General features: G+C 31.9%; 4 protein-coding genes across 4 annotated transcripts; 3 read left to right on the top strand and 1 right to left on the bottom strand.

Annotated features, from left to right (window-relative positions):
* Positions 1-841: 841 nt before the first annotated feature.
* On the top strand, positions 842-2,611 carry LOC139985781 (INO80 complex subunit B). Its single transcript, XM_072000508.1, has 6 exons — positions 842-970; positions 1,225-1,390; positions 1,477-1,663; positions 1,751-1,984; positions 2,081-2,253; positions 2,345-2,611. Exons 1-6 carry the CDS (start codon positions 925-927, stop codon positions 2,475-2,477), a joined length of 939 nt encoding a protein of 312 aa, XP_071856609.1. The 5' UTR covers positions 842-924; the 3' UTR covers positions 2,478-2,611.
* A 194-nt stretch (positions 2,612-2,805) lies between these two features.
* LOC139985780 (uncharacterized) lies at positions 2,806-18,745 on the top strand. The gene is made up of 10 exons (XM_072000507.1): positions 2,806-3,144; positions 3,566-3,668; positions 4,503-4,611; positions 4,803-5,013; positions 6,616-6,782; positions 7,322-7,499; positions 16,380-16,763; positions 17,154-17,375; positions 17,439-17,657; positions 17,769-18,745. Exons 1-10 carry the CDS (start codon positions 3,069-3,071, stop codon positions 17,936-17,938), a joined length of 1,839 nt encoding a protein of 612 aa, XP_071856608.1. The 5' UTR covers positions 2,806-3,068; the 3' UTR covers positions 17,939-18,745.
* Positions 7,506-16,190, top strand: LOC139985782 (uncharacterized). The gene is made up of 2 exons (XM_072000509.1): positions 7,506-9,430; positions 12,201-16,190. The coding sequence occupies exons 1-2, from the start codon at positions 9,047-9,049 to the stop codon at positions 12,627-12,629; spliced, it is 813 nt and encodes a 270-aa protein (XP_071856610.1). The 5' UTR covers positions 7,506-9,046; the 3' UTR covers positions 12,630-16,190.
* LOC139985779 (uncharacterized) lies at positions 17,939-23,022 on the bottom strand. The gene is made up of 11 exons (XM_072000506.1): positions 22,850-23,022; positions 22,232-22,382; positions 21,520-21,622; positions 21,032-21,189; positions 20,500-20,767; positions 20,104-20,308; positions 19,729-19,910; positions 19,367-19,574; positions 18,925-19,128; positions 18,571-18,801; positions 17,939-18,358 (listed from the first exon to the last, which is right to left on the bottom strand). Exons 1-11 carry the CDS (start codon positions 22,947-22,949, stop codon positions 18,192-18,194), a joined length of 1,977 nt encoding a protein of 658 aa, XP_071856607.1. The 5' UTR covers positions 22,950-23,022; the 3' UTR covers positions 17,939-18,191.
* Between the last annotated feature and the right edge of the window lie 1,351 nt (positions 23,023-24,373).

Here is a 24,373-nt window from a genome sequence, read left to right as displayed (position 1 = left end):
AACAAATATACACATTAAAATCATCTTCTGGTCAATGATATTTTATTATTATAAATTGTATTTATCTTTCTATTTTTATCATATCATAAATATTATTTTAGTATATAGACTGGCTCAACTAAACGGGATTAACTAAATATTCGCCTTATTTACTGTTATAACTTCTTAGGGCAAAGTTACAGTATTCCAAGAACGACATGTGAAGGTGGAAATAATTTCTTATAATAATCATTTCTTTTATGTGATTTCAAGATTATCAGTTTTTTTTTAATAGAATCATACATATTTTTCGATATCCTTGTAGAGTCTAAAAAAAGAACTGCAATAATCATATCGTCCTCATCATTTAATTTTAAGATATTTGGGAGTAAAATGTGTGACAAAATTAGTGACAAATTAAAAAATCGAATTTTTCCGCTAGGTAAAATTTGTTAACTTTTGAGAGTTCGAATAAAAGTTTAGAACGTGAGGAATTAATTAAAATTCTTTTTATCTAATTGTTCTTCCTGGTTTCTTAATTATGTTATAAGAAAAGACAAATTCCCTCTCTGTTATGTTACAAGCAAGTTTAAAAAATCATGCAATTAACCAAGAAACACTATAACCACCTAACGGTGAAATGATGGAACTAATCTCTTTATGATAAAATTAAGAAATGAAATTTCTCGATCAATGAGGCGAATTTTTGAACTATTCAGGAATTAAATCAAAGCTTTAACCTTCCAGAAATCCTTTCTGTGTAATATTATTCTGATTTCCTACATAATTAATTGTATGCAATTAGTGCAAAGTATTCTATTTTAGATATGGTGGCTCCACCTGACTTGACGAAGATGGCACCACCATATCTAAAATACGACGCCACAGTTTTGTTTTATATTGTTTGTTTATTTGATACGCTGAGGAGTACAGATTCGTAACAAAATGGGTAAAACGAAAGATGTAAGTTCGGATGAGGAAAGAACTTTAGGTACGATTTTCGATGTGTTAAAAAATTAACATTTAGTTTATGTAGAGACGGAAATATTTATTATATTTTTTGTTTTATAAATTTCATCATTCATCTTTAGGTTAACTATCTTAGAGATTTAATATCAGCATTAAAGGATTTCAATGACGCTTTACAAGAATCTGTTTCGTGAAAAATTTAATACTTCTTATATGCATTTATGTTTACATGTAATGATCTTTCAATATTTATGTTATATATTGTTTTTCTTTTAGAAACTAGTGAAGTATCTCCACAAAAGAGACATAAAAAGCATAAACATAAAAAGCACAAAAAAAGGAAAGTTACTCACAATGATAACGATGGCATTAATGATGTTGCTACAGAAACAGAAAAAAAGAAGACGTTTCGAGTTAAAGTAAAAAAAGATGATGAAAAAGGGTAAGTAAAATAAAAAGGAACAATAGATTAGATATTATGTCATTTTATAAATAATGGAGATATATTTATTTTAATATTTTTTGTAGTTTAGAAAAACCTCGTGAGAAAATACAAAAAACATCTAATCTTAGCATCGCAGGTGCAAGCACTGTGCTATCACCAAAAGCTGCAACAAAGAAAAAGGTTCCAAAAAGTAGTAAAGGTAAAGATAGTGGCACTAGTAGTGAAGAAGAACGATGGCTTGATGCAATTGAGTCTGGAAAACTTGAAGAAGTACGTAATTATAACTAGTGTTTATAACATTGATTTCTTTGTAAATAAGTTTTATTTATTATAGATTAAATATATGTTTTATTCTAGGTGGATGATGAGCTAAAAAAGATTAAACCAAAGGATCCAAAATTAATGACAGCACGTCAAAGAGCTATGTTTGAAAGAAAGACTGATACAGAACCAAATCCAGCTGTTGAACAACTTATGTCTTTACCAACTGGATACAAAGAAAAGGTTATGACAGCCGAAGCTATACAAAAAGCTGCTCTTAAATCCTTGAAAAGGAAACAACTTGCTGATGAGAAAAGAGAAAAAGATAAAGTATGTAATAATAATTAAAAATAAATATAATTACTATTAAATAGTATACTGGATTCTATGTAAATAGTATTTAAAATTATACTTTTATTCCCATAGAAAAAGACAATGGAAAGATTACTGAAAAAGCAAGAATCTAAAGCTTCTAAAGTTATTGGTAAAGGAAAACCTTGTAGAAGACAAGTTCCCTTGGTTACATACCGTTTAACACTTGAAGGAAGTTCAATATCTTTACCTCCTGGAGAAGATTTTCCACTACAGCCTACAGAAGAGTAAGTCAAAATGATAGATAGTTTGAGAAATTTAATTGAAATTTTTATAAAATCAAATTATTATATTATTATTTGTATTTTTCTTTTTCAGAAAGGAACCACCCATACGAGCTCTTTGTGGTGTAAATCAATGTAAAAAGCCCAAAAAATATTCATGCTCAAAAACTGGTGTACCATTATGCAGTTTAGAATGTTATAAAACTAATTTAGCTCTATCTGTATAATTCGTTAATATTTGAACTTGTCTGTGTTACTTTTTTTAATGTACATCATTATTGAAGTTTTACAAAGAAGATAAATATAGATAGTATAAAATATTAGATATATATTATATTTAAAAGAAGTTAGATTTTTAATTGAAACAATACGGTTTTAAATTCAATTGTTAATATTACGACTAATATGTAAATATTTTGTACATATCATTAAGTAAGTTTCATTGAGTATTTTAAATACGACTATTTCGAATATGAATGTATATACATAATTGGAATATGTAAAGCAGAGAAAAAAATATATGTAATAAATATTTATTACCTGCTTTTGTTTATTACTAATATACCTCCCATTAGTATTATATTTTCTTCCGGAAAATATTCGAATCTGCATCGAATGCATCTTGCATAACTAGAAGTAGCCTAGGCCTTGCTTTCACCAACCAAGATAGGCTCAACTAAGTCGCCGTATGATCGTGAAACGCGTAACATCGTCAGTGTTTATTTCCCGAGTCATCGTCGACTCGTGATTCGCGATGATTGTATGCCGGTTTTCGTAAATTACTAAATTTTGGGGAAACCCAGTACGTCTGGGTCAAAATGTGGTGGTTCAAGAACTTTATAGCTTTCACCATCTTTTTTAGTTTACTACGAATATCTAGATCTCAAATAAGGGGTGAGAAAATAACTTATCTAACTTTAAATATTTATGTATTATCTATTTTTGAAACGTCTATGTTTAATAAAATAAAATTATGAAAGTATAATAAAAAAAATTAATTTTCAAGTATATTACGTTAAAATTACTTGCAACTATCAATATATTTGCAAAAATGCGATTGCAAAATATTAAAACGAAGCTTTTCATCCTGTTGAAGAATCTATATTGAATGCAAATATTTAACAACATGATTAACAAATACTTAATTAAGTATTTAATTAATACTTTATAGAATTAATTAATATTTTACGAAATTCAAATCTTTTGTTATTAACTTGGTTATATATCTGAATTATTATTTAATTTTCATTAATTATTCGTTAATAAGTTTTTGTAGATTACGTTAACTAGAGTGTTCTTTCTTTTTAAAAATTAGATGGTGATTCTCACGAATGTCTACGATCTTGTGCTGACAATGCACTTTCAAATAAAGTATGCCGTTACGAATTCTTCGTTGAAGAATCACCTGCCCCGATCAGGTAAGATAGATAGAAGTCAGATAAGGCCTATGAATTTATTACGTATTTAATACATCAAAATCAATATGTATACTTTCGAAACTTTTATTTCAATCTAAGTTGAAACTACCAACAAACTTTCGAAATTATTCTTCCACATGAGCAATTTTATATACTATATAATATAATGTAACCGTTTCTCAATCAATTAATATCAAACAGAATGAATCAAATTTTCTATAAAATTATATAAAATATAAAAGAAAACTATAAATTTTGCACATGAAATCATTCTAATCTAGAAGGATGTATAACTTGTCCTCGGGCAATTCTGAAAACAAACTATAGCGCCGCTTAGGCTCGATGTAGACCTAAATCAGCGAATATCCTCTTTGAAGGAGAAACCTGTCGGAATCTCGGTCAATTCGAATCACTGTGAAACGAATACACAATTTCTAGTGTAATTCAAGAACTAACGGTTCACACGGGTACTAAGTGCATCTTTCATTTTTTCAATTTCCAACTGGTTCTTACACTACCACTTACTGTCACGAACATGATACTTGTATTATAGGGAATAACGTTAACTAGATACATAATAACATCATAGGTATACTTTGTTATCGTTGTTAAAATTATGTGAAAATTGTAATCGTTATTAAATATTTTTATTATTTTTTATATTATTATTCTAATATTTCGTTCTAGTTACGATACGTATTATCTGATGTTAAGTACATATGTATTAAAATTCTATTTATCTGAACTTTTTAAAGTATGAATGGGCAGAATTAATTGATATTATATACATATACCATTAATTAATTTTTGTCATATTTTTATTGTTATTTACAGTATTCGCGATTGTACTAAAAGCAAAAATGAATCGATGATCCACGACAACGTAATATTATTGAATAGCTTTCTAAGAATCAATGGGAAAAGCCCGGGCCCACAAATAGAGGTAAAAATTTTTGAACTTATTGTTATCTTTCAATTTATGCATTAGGTATATTTTATACCTCTTTAAAAGTAGTTCGAAGCTATAATATATCAAATTTGTCCATTGTTAAGATATATATTGTTTGGTTAATTAATAATACAATTCCAACGCACTTAATATTTTGAATTACGAGTTAACCTTTCAATTTTCAGGTATGTCTTGGAGATACTATAGAAGTGATTTTATACAACAGATTAGGGACCGAGGAATTATCTTTTCATTGGCATGGTATACGGCAAAGGAATTCGGCTCATATGGATGGTGTTTCGATGGTCACACAATGTCCTATTTTGCCATTTGGGGGTTTTCGATATAAACTAAAACCGGAAAATGTTGGTACATACATTTATTATGCACACATAGGTAAGCACATCGTATTCAAAACGATGAAATATGCAAATTGATTATATCCGAATGCTAATAAAAATATTAAATAATCAAGAACGATTGATTAATCGAAAAAATATTATGTTCTACAGATGACTGCAAATTTAATATTTTTCTTTTTGAAAACTAGTTCTTATTAAAATAAGCAACGTTTATTATAAAAATAACTAAAATTCACTATGATTGATTAATTTATCAAATGGTATTTCATCATCGTTATCTTTCAATCGTCAAATGCATAATCTCATAAATCAGGTATAATAAAGTGATTGTAAGGGTTAAGAAAATTAATTTTATTTAAACTGTTAAGTTAATTGTTATGTAATTTTTTTAACTGTATCACTTTGATAACGTTTGAATCAATTTCAATTTTCCCGCGCTGTAGAACGGTTTCTACTCCTGCGAGGACAAGCAAAATTAAAGTAGATCAATAATCTTGAAACCGTGTTCTGTAGAAGTAAGGTTACAGGTTACATGTTACGCTTGCTGTTTTAAGAAAAGTAGTGCGTATCAAATGCTTCAATATCAATTTTCTTGACATCTATTTTTTTAAATTTGATATGTGTTAAATAATCAAGTGAATTATGGTAATTTTGTGGTGATAAAATACAATGTAGAATTGAATGTAGCAAGAGATAATCTTTCACGTTGGAGGCTCAGGTACATTAAGTCATTTACATAATATTCTCAATGTTTTAAAAGACAATCGTAATGACATTGATTGCTTAATGCCTCCTTCACTTTAACACTGATGGACAAAAATAAATTCATTTGTGTCTTCTTTTATAGCGTCTTTTGATCTGCAGTGTACATTATTATGTTAAAAGCATTAAATAAAAATCAGTAATTTAGTATGAACTAAACCGAATTAAAATAAGCGAAAGTGCAGTCGCTTTAAACTTATTTCGTATACAAAGAAGATTAAATTTAATATAGACAAGAAATGAACTCGTCCAAATTTTGTTCTTATTAGCGCCCTGTATTATCACGTTATAGGTATACCGTTCCAATAAGAAATTTTGTCTAAAATATAAGAAATACCAATGCTTGTGAAAAATATGAAATTTATAAGAAGTAATATGATATTTTTAATCGTTTTTACAAAAATAGTAGTTTTGAGAAAACATCAGCTAAAGTGCGATCAGCAATCGTTTCGATTTACCTTCGTTGTAATCGAGCAAAACAAAATCGAGGAAGAAGATCGATAGTAAATATTGAAAGAATAGGCGTGTCGATTTTTAAGGTTACTTAAACAAAGAACCTCAAATTAGCTGCTATCAATCCTGTCATCTGAAATTGAATTTTTCATTATTGCGAATATCAAAAAAATTGCTGTACAGTTCTAAACCAATCTTGTATTTACTTCCTATATAGTATTATAATACGAAATTAACGAATATTTCCTTAATATTAATACATTTTATTTATATATTTCTGTAATTATTAAATTTAGAATTAAAAATTATCGCACGATTTATTCATAAATATAAAATAAAATTACTGTAATTTATTTATAGAACGTGAATCCTTTCATTAATCATGGATATAACAAAAGCATTAATGACATTGAATTATTAGTTTCACAGCAGGCCGACGGCGTATACGGGTCGTTGACAGTTCGAGGACCACAAGATGACCCTAGCTTGGAAAGGATACTTCTCTTGTCATCAAGGCCGCCAACTCCTCTGTCGCGACACTCGCACCTACACCCACCTACGCCTAGTGAACTTCTCTTAAATGGCCAGGTATTGTTTTATCTAATTAGACAAGACGCTACGGTATAGTCAGAGAAAGATATATGTAATTCAGCATGAAATGTAGCCAAGATTTCCACATGCCCAGAGAGCAAAACCGTTTTCGAAGATCAAAATTCCTGATACGAAATAATATGACAATAAGAGCAATTTTTATACAAATAATATTTACTAATGTTGTTGCCTTTTACATTAAGATATTTTTATAGTCATTTATCAAATGAAAAATTATGTTTTATTAGAACATGTTGAACAAAAGAAAGCTATCTTTCTCTCAACATTGTAAATTATTTTAATGATATTTGTAGTTTTCTGTGAACGAATGAATGAATATTTCAGCAACGTCAATCACCGCGCATATACCTAGTATTTTAATTAAAAGATATTTCGAGTTTTAGTTTTATTCGTTAATTCATATTAGTAAAACTTGTTGTATAATATAGATTACGTCACCGGAATGAGGACTTTCTCTCGTTGTACATTATGTTTCACAAAATTGACATCATCATTGGCTATGTCTTGTTTTTCAGAATAACGGATCTATCTTGCAAGTCCACTATGGAAGGAAATATTTATTGCGACTTATTAACGCCAACGCGTACAATTGCCCTATTTTATTATCCATCTCTGGCCACGATTTTGGCGTCTTGGCTGCCGATGGGAACCCGGTTGAATCGACGGTGGGCAGACACATCTTTCTCTTTCCAGGTATGCAGGCGATTCTCCTTGCTTATACCGTATGTTTTGTACATTCGGCACACGTAATATATGATCGTTGTACGTACATGTCGGATATACAAAGCTCTTCATCCGAGATTTTATATTTAAACCTTGCCTCTCGGTTTTTCGTGTACACAATTGCGCTCAGAATTTAAGTGAAAGCGAGTAAAGGAGACGAGAATGAATTGTAATCGATAAAGGTAGGGTGAAGCATAATAAATTGAAATTGAATCGCAGCTCGTAGGATTAAATTATGTAAGTAAATATAGATAAGTATAAGATAAATATGTATATATAGCATAACTTATAAGTATAATTGCCAAAGACGAATCGAGATGAAATATTAAAACTTAAGAGTATATATGTATATTGGAAATATTTTTGAAAAACATGTAGCGTAATTCAGGTCGTTCACGACATGTGACTTAAAGCGATAAACGATGGTGAATAGTGGAAGAGTAAACGTTTGATATAGCCCTAATTGTTCTGCGTAAACTAAAGAATTTACATGCGTGATCGCACATAAGCGAAGCACGATTCTGCCTGATGATATTCATCTCGCAAAAGACTATAACTAGCGTTTTAAAAATGGTAAATTAAAGAAAGCAAAGGAAATTACAAGCTATGCGAAAGAGGAAAAGAAAGTGGCACGATATAAAGGCGAAGAACGAACGAAGATGGAGTAGTCGAAGAAAGGGAAATGATGAAGAGAATGAAGAGAAATGATGAAGATTTATGTTCGACAAGGAAGTAAAATGACAAACGAGAAAGAAGGTAAAGGAGAAGATCAAAAGAAAGGAAAAGGAAGAAACGTAGCAGAAGACAATGGAGATAAAAAAAACTTGGCCACCGTAATTAATGGAAAAAATAGGGAAATCAAAAGAAAGAGAAAGAGAGGAAGAGAGAGAGAGAGAGAGAGAGAGAGAGAGAGAGAGAGTGAAGGAAATAAAGCGGTGGAAGCGACGCGGTGGAATTGAAGAAGAACGAAAAACGATGAAACGAGGCGCAAGGTCGTTTAGTAAACAAAGAGGAAGGGAACGCTCGAGGATACACGCAACGAGGCCGTAAGAAAGAAATGCGAAAGGGAAAGGGGGAAAGAAAAAGAGAGAAGGAGCAAGAAAAGGAAAGAACGAAACCGCTTGGTAGTCGCACATGCGGCATGCAGCGGTGGCTGACTCGTTCGCGCAGACTCGGCCGTCTTCGTGTTCTCGCCGGGTTTCCGCAAAGGGAAATAAAGAAAGGAAGGCGACCAAACGCGCGCGGGTCTCGCGCAAAAATCATTAAAACGCGTGCTCGAATCGCGGCTGCGGCGTCGTTGTCGACTCATAGTCGACGATTTATTAGCGGGTACCCGCCCGCTTGCTTGTCAGCCGACCGCATCGTTTAACTTTAATCGACATCCGTCCGTACTTTGTAAATACTTGGTCGTACGAGACACATAGGATTCTTTGGAGAAAACGGTGGCTCCTGGCCTAACAAGTGCCCGCGCGTCGCCGTAATATCGCCATATCGTAATATCGGCCACTCTATTTTCCATGTCTAGCGACGACGCGTGGAACGAGCCAGAAACGAACGACACGCGGCTCGGCATGGAGTGGACTCGCGACAAAACTCTCGAGCTACTGCGCGAATATCAGCAGAGACGCGTTCTCTGGGATTGGAATGCTCGGGGGTATCGCGACCGAACGAAGCGAAAACGTGCGATTCAAGAGCTCGCCGAGATCCTTTGTTGCAACACCCTCGAAATCGAGAAAAAGATCACGAATCTCAAGTGTCAGTACTCGAGAGAAGTTCACAAGATACAGAACAGCCGTGACGCAGCTACCGGCCCCGACGATGTTTACGTATCCAAGTGGTTCGCCTTTAAAGCGATGCAGTTTCTACAATTTGGCACACGTAGATACAGTAAAAGGAAGAAGGTAGGTAGTTACATAGCTATAGATCGTTCTTTATCATTGCGCGTGTATATTACAAGTACGCTGTCGCGCGAGAAATCCAGTTGTGACAGATATTTCGTTCCCACGTGTCGCATTTACCTTAACGGAATACATATACAGACAAGAATCTCTTTCTCTCTTGCTATCAATTCCTTCAAGAAAGAAATACTTAGTTTACTTTTGCCCTTCTTTTCTCGCTTTTTATCATACAAAATCTGTGGTAAGCAGAATCATAAAGGCTCCCTTTCTCCAATCGTAAGGAGGCTAGTTTACGCCATATAATTGGCCAAACAATTTCGAAGAAAGACCATTGTGTCTGAATGCATTTCGTGGAAACGATCACCTCGCCTGAACGAAGCGTCGCTGCTCGGGATACACGTTTCGTCGACTCGTAGCAACGCGACGTGTCATTCTTTTTATAGCAATTTTTCGTCCCGTGACTTTCGCATTTCGAATCGATCTTACTTGAAACGTGTCCGATTCTCCTGCACATTCGTGCCCTACCCGATTGCTGATACATGATAATTCTATTCTTCTCCAATCTGGTCGTTTCCATGCTCGTTTTCTCACACTCTATACTGTATCTGTTCCTATCCGATTCTCTCCGTCTCATTTGCTTTGCTCCGCCTGTCGCCGCCCGCCTTTGTGTTCCTCCTCCACTTTCTCTCACAAAGTTCTTCCAGTTTTCGCCTTCGAGAAACTGATCCAATTATGTCGATAAATTGCTGCCATTAATTTGCGAATTTTTATGCAAATTTATATTTTTATGAAAACAACCAAAGAAATAGAACTTAAGTAGAGAGATGCATTTTATCTGTTAGAAATTCTTACGGGTACCATACTCTCTGGTATCTTATACAGTCTTCTATATTGTGTGCAATCTTTGGATTATTGTATGCTTAAATTTCACGTAAGTGCATAAGAATCCGCATACCAGCCATGATATTCGATAGAGTTTTTACTATTTTTATCGCTATTATTTATCGTTATCAATAAATTTCTATCGTTTCGTAAGAAAATGTAGAGCTTACTGGGCGCGCTACAACAATACTCACGAAGAATTTTAAATATGGTTAGACGTATATATATATACACTAAATTTCACGAGAATTTATTTTTAATTTGAAAGTTACATAGTTCGATATTATTTATTCGGAATACTTTATCGAAAAACCGGTTTGAATGTTACGATATTCTAATGATTACTACATTTGACTATTTTTGCTAGTTTAAAGTATAAATATTAATCAAAGTTCAAGGAACTGGTTGCAACTTTATCACCGAGTCTAGTCAAGATAAATAAGGAATCGATCATGAAATGTCAGTATACGTAATAATATATATTATATCTAGGGATATATGTATATACATATAGAGTGACAAAAAATGATCTAGGACTTTAAGACTTTTATTATGTCAAACGGGAAAAGTAAAGTATATTTCACCCTTTCACAACGTCGTTCTTGCTGCACTATGAACGAGGTATTTTGCATATCTTTTTCTATAACATATTTTACAGGTCATTCTCGGTCTAACCGTGATTAAAAAATTGCTTAAATTTGAGGAAAGAGTTATTTTAATGTATGATTTCTTGCTTCGGGCATACAATATAGATTCGATTCATAGATCGAAAGAAAAGGAATAATTTAAGTCGAAAAGCGGTTTACGTTTCTTTCTAGTATATACTGCGACCTGATGCGTGTGCTTTTTCTTAATTAAGATACGTTCGGGTATTGTTTCACGAGCTATTTAAATATATTCCCGTGAAAGTTTTTAATACGGAGTTTCCTCGAAAGATCGAAATGTTAGATTAACGTTGAATCGTGTGAACCGAGTATAGCGGATTGAATCGCGATTCGATTTTATTGTGTTTACGCGTGCCGTGTAATTATAATAACCAGGAATGCGAAGTTTTCTCTGGACTCCGGCAAAATTTTTGTAGGTAAATTAAATTAACACGAGAAGCGAGCGTGCAATGGAAATTGGCTTGTGTGGATCCCTAAAATACTGTATCGTAATTAATGATAATAATTACTAATTAAACAAACAAAAGTAAAACATTGTTGATAAAACAGAGAAAAACCGAATAGGAACATGAATTCTGTAATAATACCCGTGAATCATACTCTTTTTTTTTCTGTATTACTTGTATATTTACTAACACGTTCAAAAACTAGAAATTTATGCAAACCGGTAAAAGATACACTTTGCTTAGTTAGTTAAAATTATTTTTTATTTTACAAATAGTATTCTCCGCTCGTAGTTATTATAATATACAATCTTACTTAGCAATAAATTATGAGAAACATTATCGTAAAAGACCATGTCACGTTAGAATTATGCGCATAAGTAAATAATAAGAAATATTTGTAATGCGAGGAGACTCAAGCGACTGGACCGGACTATAATTTTGCTTTTCGGATAAGAACTTTAAAAGATAACTCTTCTCAATCGAATCTACGTATCAATCTGAAATCTTGCCATTTAAACGAAAGACCATACTTATGTATGTAAAATAATAGGTAGAATCACTCTTATTATACAAACTCGAGCTATACGAACTGTTGTTTATCCCTCGACGAGTTCAGACAAGACAAATCCTATACATTTCTGTTCTACGTGTTTCCTGTCACCCCTATGCTGAATGCAACTGGGTTTCACTCGCACGCGTGAACGTACGCACACGCGTGACGATAAACCGATCGCAATCAACGACGGCGATAGATATGGAAATATATTCTTCTCCCTGCAGAAAATCGAGGAGGAGACGTCCAAGCTGCAAGAGGAGTACATAGTTAGTGACATCGATCCCGAGAGCATAACGTTTATAGACTGTAACGAGGAGACGAACGGATCGGGAACTGGTTCGTTCAACGCCTCGCTAAGCGAAGACGCGGAAGAATCGTCATCCTCGAGCTTGAAGGCGATGGAATTGTATAACGGCTCGTCGCAGAATCATAATAGTCCGATTTGCGATCTGGACGAGTTCGGACAGACGAAATTGGAGACTACTTCCGACGAACGAAAGAGAACGAAAGAGGAGTTCGCGAAATTCGCGGAGAGTATCGCGATACAGCTGGCGGAGATTCCCGACTCGTATTCGAGATCTGTAGCGAAGCTGAGGATCAATCAGATTCTGTTCGAAGCGGAGATAGGCGTCTACGCGCAGACACGTCGCTAACAAATGCAACTTCGTTCCGAGCTTGAAGAAACAAGTAAAAGATGATCGTACGATGATGGTGAAACGTCTTCATAGAAAGAAATTTGTACGCTATATACGTGTTATTTTGTCATAATTAGTCGGCAAACGAGGCGATGTGTTCATATTCCGTATGGACGTTGTACGAATTCGCAACGATGGACGATAATTAACGTCGGTGTCGGAGTACGAGATGGATCAGAGAGATTGAAACAAGAATTGCTTTTGTGACTGAATGAGAGCGAACGAGTAACTCTATTTAGCGCGTAATTGCAGCAAGTAGATGCAGATACGTGTCGTAATATTATGGGAACTATCGTCAAATAGTAGCGTGGATCGTGCTCCAAATGTACGATCGTTTTAACGACACTCCCGATTTTCACATACGATTGTGTTAATATATTATATTTAATTCGAAGTTCGTCGGAGAAACGACAATACGAAGACTTTTAGCGTTTCTTGCTTATCAGGATCATTATTCGATTCCCATTTCTATCTTAAATTACACATTAATTACGTTCATCGGTACAAGTTACGCGAAACTTCGAATCGATGATTAAGGATAGTAACGTGAGTTAAATAGTCGGGATTTTTAACGAAACACATTGAACAATTTATTGGAATTAACTTTTCGTCCTTTAGATAGACAATTTTACACAATGGAGTGTAAAAGTTGCGTGAACAGATTGTATAATAAGACACGAAAGTTGTACGAATTAAGACGTAAATTTGAATGCATGTAGTTGACAAAAAGTCGTTTGTGATATCGCTCATTATACGAAGCGAAGTTTAAGGAATTTGAACGAGACGTTTAAGAAATTATTTATACTTGATATTATATTTTTTTGTAAAAGATCTTCTCCTGGGAATTAATCGTTCAAGGCCCCAGGTATAAACTCGAATATCTCTTTGGAAGGAAGATAAACGATCTACATATTATTAAGATTGTTGTGCTGCGAAAGTAAGAGGATTCTGTGGAATCGAAGGAATAATTGACATTATCGAGGGGTAGTAAATTTTACAAAATATTAGAAAAAAGATATTTTGTAATTAAAAGCCAGAACCAGAGCTGTATTATAAAAGATAAACGAAAAGAGGAATTTATTTTCCAATATTTAAATTGCCTTAACAGGTACGTTATCGTTTTAAGATTCGATTCATGAAGAAGACTGTATTTCTAAAATGTATTGCTAGTTTTCACGATTGTTATCTGTTTGTTTGTTACGATGTAACCATAAGTATCAAGTATCTTTTTAAAGTATCTTTGATCGATCGAACGTTATGTATAATCGTGAAACGAAATGTTACTCATATTCGATGAAAATAACGGATATGTGATTTTAAATGTGAATATAAGTCAAAAGTCCATGACATTTGAGTTAAGTTGAACAGAATAATGATGAACTCGCTGGAATATTTAGGAGGGAAGTATATAAACTTACGAATAAAAATTTATTCATATTGAGCAATGAACACTTGTTCAATTTCAAGGAAAAAGTATGTAATAAAGATTTTTCTTTATACGAACAACTTTCTTATATTTTTGATACATGTACCTAAATTCTTGAATTTTATGTAACTTTCAAATTGATCTGAAAAATTTGCCCGTTGAAAAGGAAAGTTGATTGCCAATTACGAATACCGATTCGATTGTTTGCAAAATATTTTAACGAGGAAGTATTAATTAATGCGCATATTGTGATACAAATCATATTTTATAAAATGAGTTCCAACGAAATTATTGATCCACCTAACAGCGATATTCGTCATTTATACAATCTGTCTTATGAATGATCTAGATTATAAGAATATATTCCATTGATAGGTATCGTTTCAGGGCTTTAAATAGTAGACGTAGCAAAGTATAGACTACAAACTATTTTTTATCGAAAGCAATCCCTCCGTAAAATTGAAAATAAGTCGTTTTAAATTGCTTTATTAATGTTCGTTTAAGAGACAAACTGTATTGTATTTCATATCGTATCAATTAAACCCTTTGTCAATAGGTAGGTATAAAGAAAACATTAGATAGTAACGATTGTACACAAGATTCAACAGTCTCCGGTGTATGTCTTTATATAACTCGTTCATCCTTGTTCCTGATTCTACGATAGTTTTATATTTTTATATTATTGTGATCGTTTTTAGAAGCTTTACTGACAACCGTTAAATTTTAAAGTATATAGTGGAAACTAATATTCACACGATCAAACATCCTTTTCTTTATAAGTTTGCATTCTCGTTTCTATTAAACAAAATTTGGTTCTAAGATCATTATCAGAGGAATATTATTTCTTCCGATCGAACCTCTTTCTCATATCCTAATAATTTCTTCGTGGTAAATAATCTCCAATCAATTTTGTTCATATTATCACATCGATAATTCTAATAATTATTGATCACCAATCTTTTAAATAGATCCGTTCTGATATAATTTAAGTGAACATTTCATGGATAAAGATATATCATGATCCTGAAAGTGAAAATTGACAAAATCACAGTGTAATTGTTGTAAAATTGATAATCAGTAGAGACAGAAATATAATATAAAAATAAAAATGATAAAACTATAATTTGCTATTATTTTTAGTGTCTAATCGTAGATAAATTGAATAGGTATTAGCAATTAATAAAAGTAACATTTTCTTAGTCGTTACTTTAATGTATATAGATATTTTTTAACAGTCGTAAAATAAATTTTTTTCGCGTTTCAAGTTTCTATCAGATATTAATCTTAATGATGCTCAATCATGAATTTCGAAGAAATACAATGTCTTTCTGTGCAAAAGAAGAAAGTACATAGGCGAGAATGTAGAATAAGTAACACAGGGATCTAAAAGTTAAACTACACGATCGTTGCCTTGATATCCCATAACTTCTCTTCCGATAAATAGCGATTATAGCGTGTTAATATTAGTGCATTAATAACACAATGTAAAAAATTCCTTGTAAAAAGACACAACACTAAAGTTATCTATCTATCTATCTAGAAAAATCTTGGGAAGAATCAAAGTGATCATTGAAAAGTTAATATTGTTCTACGCGCGTGATTTTATTCTCGTGATTCATTTTTTTTTTCACATATTATTTTGTTGCAAATGAAAACAATTGATCGTTAAAAGTAGATATTTTATGAATTTATTGCAAAATATTGTTGGGTATCAATGTAATATAAACGCTATTAAAAACAGAATTGAGAAATGAAATTTTCAAACGTATAAACAATTTCCTCGGTAAAAATAGAAACTCGGAGGATAGTAAGTACATATTTACATACATATGTGTAGTAATTGCAGTTTTGTGCTGATTACGAAGAATTAATTCGAGCTGAGATTAAAAAAGTTTGCTGGGAGTTATAGGCGTATCTACATGCATATACTTAGCAGCAATGAAACTTAAATTCTTCCTGTATTACGATATACATATCCCCATAGTATTTCTTATAGTTTATATAGCTACGCTTTTTTGTATTATAGAAAAACGCCTACACTTTACTTTGTATACTTTTATTCAATAAAATAACTAGGATACCTGTTTCAGATATGCAATTACTCTTTCCATAAATTCAATACCATATAGTTAGAATATCAGCTTTTAATAGAAAAGTGGAGATTTCTAGATGTCACCAACGAAATTTGTATAATATTAAGAAATAGGATAATCTTATCATTTTCTTTTTTACTTTTTTTTTTTTTTTTTTATAAATTCTCTACTATACGAATTTAATTTTAGGTGAGAGATTTGACATAATTCTCGAAGCAAATCAACCTCCTGGGAAATACCTCATTGATATAAAGGGCCTTCGGGACTGTCAAAACCTTCATCAGGAAGCTTTCATCCTTTATGATGATATAAAACCAGAGTCCGCTATAATCAAGGACGAAAAACTATTGAAAATCAATGACTACGCAATTACGAACAAGGGTCACGATTGTCATGAAATATCAAGGAATTTCATTTGTGGTTTGGATTTAAAAGGATTGAGAGGGATCGAGATTAACTCCGACGAAATTATTTATGTTCCATTCGACGTGAATGCTTTTTCCTATTTCACGGATGAAATGTCCGACTACAGATATAATTTTTACGGATGCCCTTTCTATCCATCAGATCTAAGTAAGGACACGAAGAGTTTGTTAATATTAAAACTATCAGTCTGTAATACCTGCCTAAATGTATTATACTATGCGTAAATGATCATAATTAATTTTACCAAAAGCACCTGCATAATTTTAGCAATTGCAAAATCAAACATTTGAAAGTCGTTACTTGGGCTGGTTTCATAGTTGTAGGCGTCAGAACTATTATTCCTAATTACTATTTTATTTGTTCAATATTATTCAATATAATTTTCATTTACTTATAAATATAAAATACATACGCGAAAGATATGCCACATTACATTTATTCGCGATAGTTTCTTAATGGATCGTAATTTTTATTTTCTTAAATCTTTCTTCTTTTTTATACTCCTCGACTTTCTACATCCATAAATGCAAATTTCAGGTGTGAACAAAGAAGGAGCAAAGGTTGCACAAATTAATCGTATATCGTTTAAATATCCCATGTCTCCGTTATTGTCTCAACCGGAAAATATACCAGAGGAATCGATTTGCTCTTTTGAAACGCGTTCAGAAGAGTGTGCTGACACACCATTGTTTTGTGAATGTATTCACGTGATCGAAGTTCCACCTAGAAAAAATGTCGATATTATTTTAATAGATGAAGGTAATTTTAATCTACTTTACATTATGATTTATTATTTTATATTTAAAATAATTTTTTATTCAGGTTTTGGCGGGAATGTCTCCCATACGTTTCACGTACATGGCTATAACGCGAGTGTCCTAGGAAAAAGTAGTTTCGAACGAGCAATTACCAAAGAAGAAATTATCCTGTTGGATCGTAACAAACAGTTAGATCGTAATTTTTTAAATCCACCCCAGAAGGACAGTTTCGTTGTACCAAATAAAGGATACGTTATTCTTCGTCTTTTTACTGATAATTTAGGTAGAAATCATTATATTTGCAATCTTTAACGAAATCTCTTAAGAGAAGAATAATTCCATTTGTGAGAATCTTTTAATAAAATTATGACATGAATTCATTTACCATTTGCAGGATATTGGATGTGGGAAGCAAGAAGCACGGCAATATCATCAGGAATATCTGGACCTGTTATGCAATTTTTGTTAAAGGTAGGAAATCGTGAAAGCTTCTTACCCGTTCCTTTGGACTTCCCTACCTGTGGAAGTAATAAACATCCGGACATGGTATTTGAAACCAACTAATTTAGTGTATAAACTGTAATTTATTATATTACCATATATTTATTTTATATTCTGTTACTTATTTCAAGTCAATTAATTATATTAATTTAACGTTGTACCATAAATAATCTTTATTTACATAAAGAAAGAGAATCTTTTAAAAGATAAATATTTTTCTAAAAAAGTAATTTGTGACTTATATTGTGAAGAATGGAAACGAATAAAATAGTAGATTCTAGAATGCAATTGAAGAACCAATTAAGTTTGTGGAAACTTATAAGTTATAAAAATCTTTTAAAGTGTCCACCGCTGGTCTCCAGTTGTTGCATACCGGGAAACCGCGTGGCACCGGTGGAAGATCACTTTTATCCCCTACGTGAATGATCAATTCCATTCCGGTTATCTGATGCCAAGTAAAGTGGCAATGAAGTAACCACCATCCTATAAAATAGTATTTTTATCTTCATCCGAAGTATTTTAATAAGTTTGTAATGTTGTAAATGTGATTTAAATGAATTTAATTAGCAACAATGAAATATTTACGATAAATGATTTTAGACATTTAGAAGAAGAAGAAGAAAGTTTAATTTTCTCGAAAAAGAAGAACAGCTATATGGAGAAAATGCTATTTTGGAAGTAATTAAATATCTTACCTGGATTATCCGCCTTGAAACGTATAATTGCATATCCTCCATTTATCAGCTTAATAGTGTCTTTACCAGGAGGATTTGAATATTCCTTATTTTTAAGACGTTGCGTGTGCTGGTCTATTACTCCTTCTATATCTGATCTCGAAATATTTCTACCACCAAAATCTCCCATACTAAATACTCTAAATTCATAACCGTGCAAGTGGAACGGATGATATAGGCCAGGCTGGGGCACTGTAATATAATTTGTTATTTAACATTATCAAATTTGCAATATTTTTTTCGTAACGAAACAAGATTAGTCTATTAAGTAAGTCAACATTCTTTTATCTTGTACTAAAGACAAATACTAGATACCTTCGTCGTATATTACTAGCTCCACGATATTATTCAATTTTGCATTGATAACGTCAGCACATGTGCAAGGTTCGGTGCAATCGTTCTGTACGTTTTCCTTGCATATTGTTTCACGAGAACTACGTTGTGAAAGTAGAGGCGCCGATGGTTCCACGTGCGAGATATTATTAAACGTAGCAGCAACTTCGGAATCTGCAGCTGAACCTAAAACGAAACAAATGTTTTACGAAAACAAGATAGATAACAATAAATAAATAACACATAAATGAAATATAACAATAAAACGAAAAAATATTGTATTTCTTTAATTGAATGCAAATAAATAGATTTTGTATATTTATGACGCACAAGAAATAATTTGCTGTAATTAGAAAATGAGCAAGATGACTTGTACATATATAGGCACTTATTTATTATGAGAGAATCATTAAAAGAAACTTACTAAAGTAGCGAGGGTACTTGTTTGGCCTAAATAATTTCTTGTCTCCATCCTGATTGTAAACGAAGAACCAAAGAGGTAATATATACCTCTCATCCGGTTCAACTTTCAAGAGATCAGGATCGGTGTCGAAGGCTTCCACTTGATTCGCACAAACGGCATTTTGTGTGTTATTTGTATTGCACTCCGTTCCATTAAGCGAATTATACGTCTAAAAAATGTGAAAGAATCACATATTACAGTTGTTAGATACATCTAAATACAATTTACATATAAGGCCAAACTTTTAATCTGAGAAATTTGTAAACACACTTGTACAAATTTAAATTTAAGGTGAAGAAAACAAAATATTTTTTGATACTTACAACACTATTTACTGTATCATTATAAGTAAGAAGTGGAGTCGTTGGCACAGTAGGACCACCATCATATCTCAAGATAGCTAACTGCTGTATCTGCGACGAGGCACATGCACCAATACCACGTACTTGTATCCAGTAAGAATCAACACTTTGATTTGCAGTTAGGATAAAATCGACGCGTTCACCTGTATATTTCGAATGCTTATTTAAAATACATGAAACGTAAACTGGTACAATAAAGCAACTTACTCTCTACTCTATATTAAAGCAACAAAAGTTCTATCGTATAGAAAATATTCTTAGTGTAGTAGTAGTAATATAACGTAATAATCTAATTGAACAGCCAATTTCGAAAGGGAAAGTTAAAATTTATCAAACCTGAAGACGAGATTATTTTATCCACTGTTTTAGGTTTCACGTTCGCACCATCCTGGGCAATTACAACTAATTTGTGCCCTTCAATTCTAAGTTCTCCCACGCATACTGTGCTGAAAGAATTAATCAGCCGTATTCTGTGCCGTTCTCCTTTCTTGACGGTATATTCTGTTAACGATCCATTAGTAGTTTGACCAGTAACTGGATCCTAAAAACAATAATAACTTTTTCGTAACTGATCATTTGCTTCTAATAAATGGTGCGACCATAACTGGAAAAAGAACCTTTATACAGAATTAACCATCTGATCCCATAACACAAAATATTTTGTAATCTTATACATAATACAGTACAAAGAAGTATACTATATTTTCTGATAAAGATATACGTATACTTTACCGTATAATTCCCTAAACCGTTTATAAGTATATTCTCCGGGAGTTGCCCAGGATTATGTCTAACCCAACCAGGATAACGTTCTAACGATAACTCGTGCATCCAATCACTTAAGAATATGATAATTTCATCTTTATCATATAAATCACGATGAGGATTTTTAGATGGTGGATCTTGTATAATAAGAGGACCATATTGGCCATCTAACAAATGTGTCCATATGTGGGAATGGTACCAATGCGTACCTGAATTTTTCACTACGAAATCATATCTAGGAAAGGATATTAAATAAAAAAATATGTATTTCATTTGGTTTCATGTTACGGTATTTTATACAAAGCTCGTGTTACATACAAATTTTTCTTATATAATAGATACTGGAACAAAGAATTAGACTACAATAACACTTCGTCTAATCAAATCTTTTATACAATAGTATACACAAAAATGAAGGATAATATACTTTACATACAAAATAGATGATATATTATTTATGATAATATTAGAAAACAGTAAAATATAAAATAATATTTACCTAAATGTCGAAGAAGATGCAATCGGACATTGTGTGACATAAGGAACACCATCGTAATATTGAAAACCGTTTTGGAAAATTCCATGCCAATGTATCGTGACTTCCATTCCTGTAGCAGCATTCTCCACGTCGACTATAATGCGATCGTTCAAACACGTCTGTAAAGTATGATAGTTGTACAATTTTGCTATATCATTACGCTTACCGATTAAAAGAAACGTGAACCATGTGTTTCTAAAAAAAAAAAGAATTGTAATCTATTACTGTAATATAAATTAACGAAAAGACAATCACTGGATAGTTTTCGAATGTAACAGTACTTTTGCGTTAGACATGTGCGAAGGAACTAAAAAATTTGTACAAAATCCTACCCAGAATACCAAGATCACCTAACATTAATATATCAGAAGTTTGTCGTTATTTAATATTTGAATATAGAAAAAGTACGAAGGAGAAATGGCAATTTGTTATCGTATTACAATTTTTACCTTGATCAGTGGTCCTGGTAACTGTCGATTGATTGGTATCAAGGTCTTTTCAACTCCATCCCCTTGGATACATTGGTCCCTTCCAGTTTCCACATCACAAGCACTGATAATATTGATATTTAGTTTATTTAATCATCGATTTAGGTATGTAAGCATCTTTATTTCTAACTTATTTTGCTGCAGCTATTTTCATAATTCATAATTCATAATTTATATAAAATAATTACTTTCGCATTAGTTTTAGGTTTACCAATTGTCATTAATGATATTTATCAAACACTGTTCCAATATTTTAACTATTAGAAAAAACAAGAGATATTTGAACCAAACAATAATATATTTTAACCATCGAATTAGTCTCATATTAGTTACAGATTAGATACTGTACTAAGTGTAACAAGTTTGCACTACTCATAACATAATTGTTTAAAAAAGCATATTAACACGTTGACTGCCGCACGAATTTTATTTATTTTATCTTGGAATTCGAGATAAATTGAAATATACTATATCGTAAGGTTTATTTTTTGAAAAATATTATATCGTATTTCGCTCACGTCTTTCTGACAATGTTATCTAAAGCATTTACATCGTTGACTATCTTTTAATCCATAAAATTTTCGTTATTTTAGACATTCTAAGAAGATTAATAAAACGTGGGTGACCAATGTAAAATACTTTTCAGTATACATATATGTATATTAATACGTACGGTCCTTGTGTCGTATAGAATTCAATGTGGAAGGTATAATAACAATTTTTAGGTTTCTCATGATCTTGGCATTCCCGTGCGCATTCTTCGGGCGTAGACAGCTTTATCGATGAAGAATTTGCGCTATGGTCATTCGCTGGATCCGAATACGCTGCGCGTAAGTGAAACATTGTATTAAAAACGATATTCGAAAATCATGGAATGAAATTATAAAATGCGGCAAACGACTTTAATCAAAAAGGAGCGCAATGATATAATTTAAGTAACGATAGTACGAAAATTAATACGGAAACTTAGTTTTACTTTAGAAAGAGATTGAGCATTTTATAAATGTTTCGCGTAAGAATATGCATACATTAAATACATGTATCAAGAAGAAGACATAGAACAAATGATTATTAATCGATCTACAAGCATTAATTCCACCATTAAAGGCGAACAAAAATCGGTATGGAGACAATGAGTCTCCTCGGTATGTAGTTGGAATAAGGGGGTGTTAAAATAGTTGCAGATGTATCAAATATAGTAAATTAAAATGAAATGATCTAAATTAAGGAATATTCTGTAATTGATGTTGCGTGTTACTCATTTCAAATGAATATTCATACTTATACATACGGTTACTGTAAGACAGTTGTGTTTGAAACAGTAGAATAATGCAAAATGCGTAAAATTTTTCCGTAGTCTGAAAAATTCTTAAAAAATCAAGGAGCGCCATTTTTCAGCAAAGCGAAGCAAGATCGACCGACTTACGTGCTTCCTTTCAGTTGGCTACTACTGGCATTTTTCCCGTTAATATCGTCAATTTATGCAAAAAAAATAGCGATTTAATTATTTTTAAAACTTATCGGTTTATATCTTTGGGTAACAATTTTCTTTTAATTACATGTAGGTTTATCGTTTGAAAGCTTTCTTGTGCTGAGTACCTCAAAATTATACGACGTCAAGGACATCACTTAAATGAATGAATACAGTATCTAATCCACGTATTTGAATTGCATGTAATAAACATTCTGATAAGAAACAAACTAAATGCTGTATTAAAAATTGTTATAAAATGTTTTATTAGAATTCTACGTAATGAATAGACTTTTAATTGACATTTTGTTGCGTATACAGATCTGATTTTGTAGCTTTCTTTTAAAAAATTCTGTGCTTCTCATAAAAATACATGTTTATGATCATCAACGATTCATCTTAATATTATATCAACGATAAGAGAAACAATTAGAAAGGATCTTTCAACGTTCAATGTTATCTTAAATTCAGTTAGTTGTTTCATTTGATCAATTTGAAATTTTATCACATGTACGATACACAATGAAATAATATTTAATTCTTGCTGTACAGATAATGATTTCATACTGGAACTCGATTAATAATATACACTTAATCTTTAATATTTCCTGACATATAATATCGCTTATAATTTCATTCCTATTCGTTGTATATATACTACATATTTATTACTGTTTTACTTTTCATTTCAAAGTTTCAAATCTTCTAGGCGAAATTGATGTTTCATTTCGAAGATTATATTAAATTGAAAGATTATGTTAAGATTATATTAATGTGCGCTAATATGTAAAATCAAGATAACTAAAATAACAGTAAGTAGCAAATAATATGTTATCGTCGATTTTCGTTAATAACTAGAAAATACCTCGGTCTTTCTATTTTCACAAACATATAATTTCCAAAAATAAAAATATCCTACTCGCGGCGTGTGTAATATATATAAGGTGCTCCAACTTATTGTTCATTTCCTGGGAGTTCTGTGGCAGCCGGTTGCGTAAAAGTAGAGAAAGCAGATAAATATGTATATCTAGATATATGTGCATACAAACAATATACAACATAAGTAAGTAGATATTTATACGGTATAATATAAGTATTCACCACGTATTTATCCCTTTGCTTGATGCTAATATCTTGTTAAGGACACAAAAGGATTTGACTTACAATTATTATTAATAATTGATGAACAGAAAATAAGGCAAACAGCGTAATGCTATTGTCTATAATTTATTTATACATTTTTCGACGATAATATAAAATATATGAAACGATAAGACAACATCTCTTAAGTGTTTGCAAATTTGGCTAATCTTTTCTTACTTTGTTTAATATTGACAAGAGAAG

This window comes from Bombus fervidus, chromosome 3 (genome assembly GCF_041682495.2).
Source record: "Bombus fervidus isolate BK054 chromosome 3, iyBomFerv1, whole genome shotgun sequence".
Lineage (NCBI taxonomy): Eukaryota > Metazoa > Arthropoda > Insecta > Hymenoptera > Apidae > Bombus > Bombus fervidus.
The sequence above is the reverse complement of the archived record's forward strand: the minus strand, read 5'-3'. Positions and strand labels throughout refer to the sequence as shown.

What these genes read in the sequence shown, in the direction of transcription:
- LOC139985782 (XM_072000509.1), top strand. Translation starts at nt 9,047, where the DNA reads ATGTCTAGCGACGACGCGTGGAACGAGCCAGAAACGAACGACACGCGG. An exon ending in GATACAGTAAAAGGAAGAAG is followed by an intron (nt 9,431 to 12,200) that starts GTAGGTAGTTAC and finishes TTCTCCCTGCAG; the next exon opens with AAAATCGAGGAGGAGACGTC.
- LOC139985779 (XM_072000506.1), bottom strand. Translation starts at nt 22,949, where the DNA reads ATGGCGCTCCTTGATTTTTTAAGAATTTTTCAGACTACGGAAAAATTT. An exon ending in GCTAGTAATATACGACGAAG is followed by an intron (nt 18,802 to 18,924) that starts GTATCTAGTATT and finishes ATTATATTACAG; the next exon opens with TGCCCCAGCCTGGCCTATAT. An exon ending in TTTCAAGGCGGATAATCCAG is followed by an intron (nt 18,359 to 18,570) that starts GTAAGATATTTA and finishes ACTATTTTATAG; the next exon opens with GATGGTGGTTACTTCATTGC.
- LOC139985781 (XM_072000508.1), top strand. Translation starts at nt 925, where the DNA reads ATGGGTAAAACGAAAGATGTAAGTTCGGATGAGGAAAGAACTTTAG. An exon ending in AAAAAAGATGATGAAAAAGG is followed by an intron (nt 1,391 to 1,476) that starts GTAAGTAAAATA and finishes TATTTTTTGTAG; the next exon opens with TTTAGAAAAACCTCGTGAGA. An exon ending in CCACTACAGCCTACAGAAGA is followed by an intron (nt 2,254 to 2,344) that starts GTAAGTCAAAAT and finishes TTTCTTTTTCAG; the next exon opens with AAAGGAACCACCCATACGAG.
- LOC139985780 (XM_072000507.1), top strand. Translation starts at nt 3,069, where the DNA reads ATGTGGTGGTTCAAGAACTTTATAGCTTTCACCATCTTTTTTAGTTTA. An exon ending in ATCTAGATCTCAAATAAGGG is followed by an intron (nt 3,145 to 3,565) that starts GTGAGAAAATAA and finishes TTTAAAAATTAG; the next exon opens with ATGGTGATTCTCACGAATGT. An exon ending in TATTATTTTAATAGATGAAG is followed by an intron (nt 17,376 to 17,438) that starts GTAATTTTAATC and finishes TTTTTTATTCAG; the next exon opens with GTTTTGGCGGGAATGTCTCC.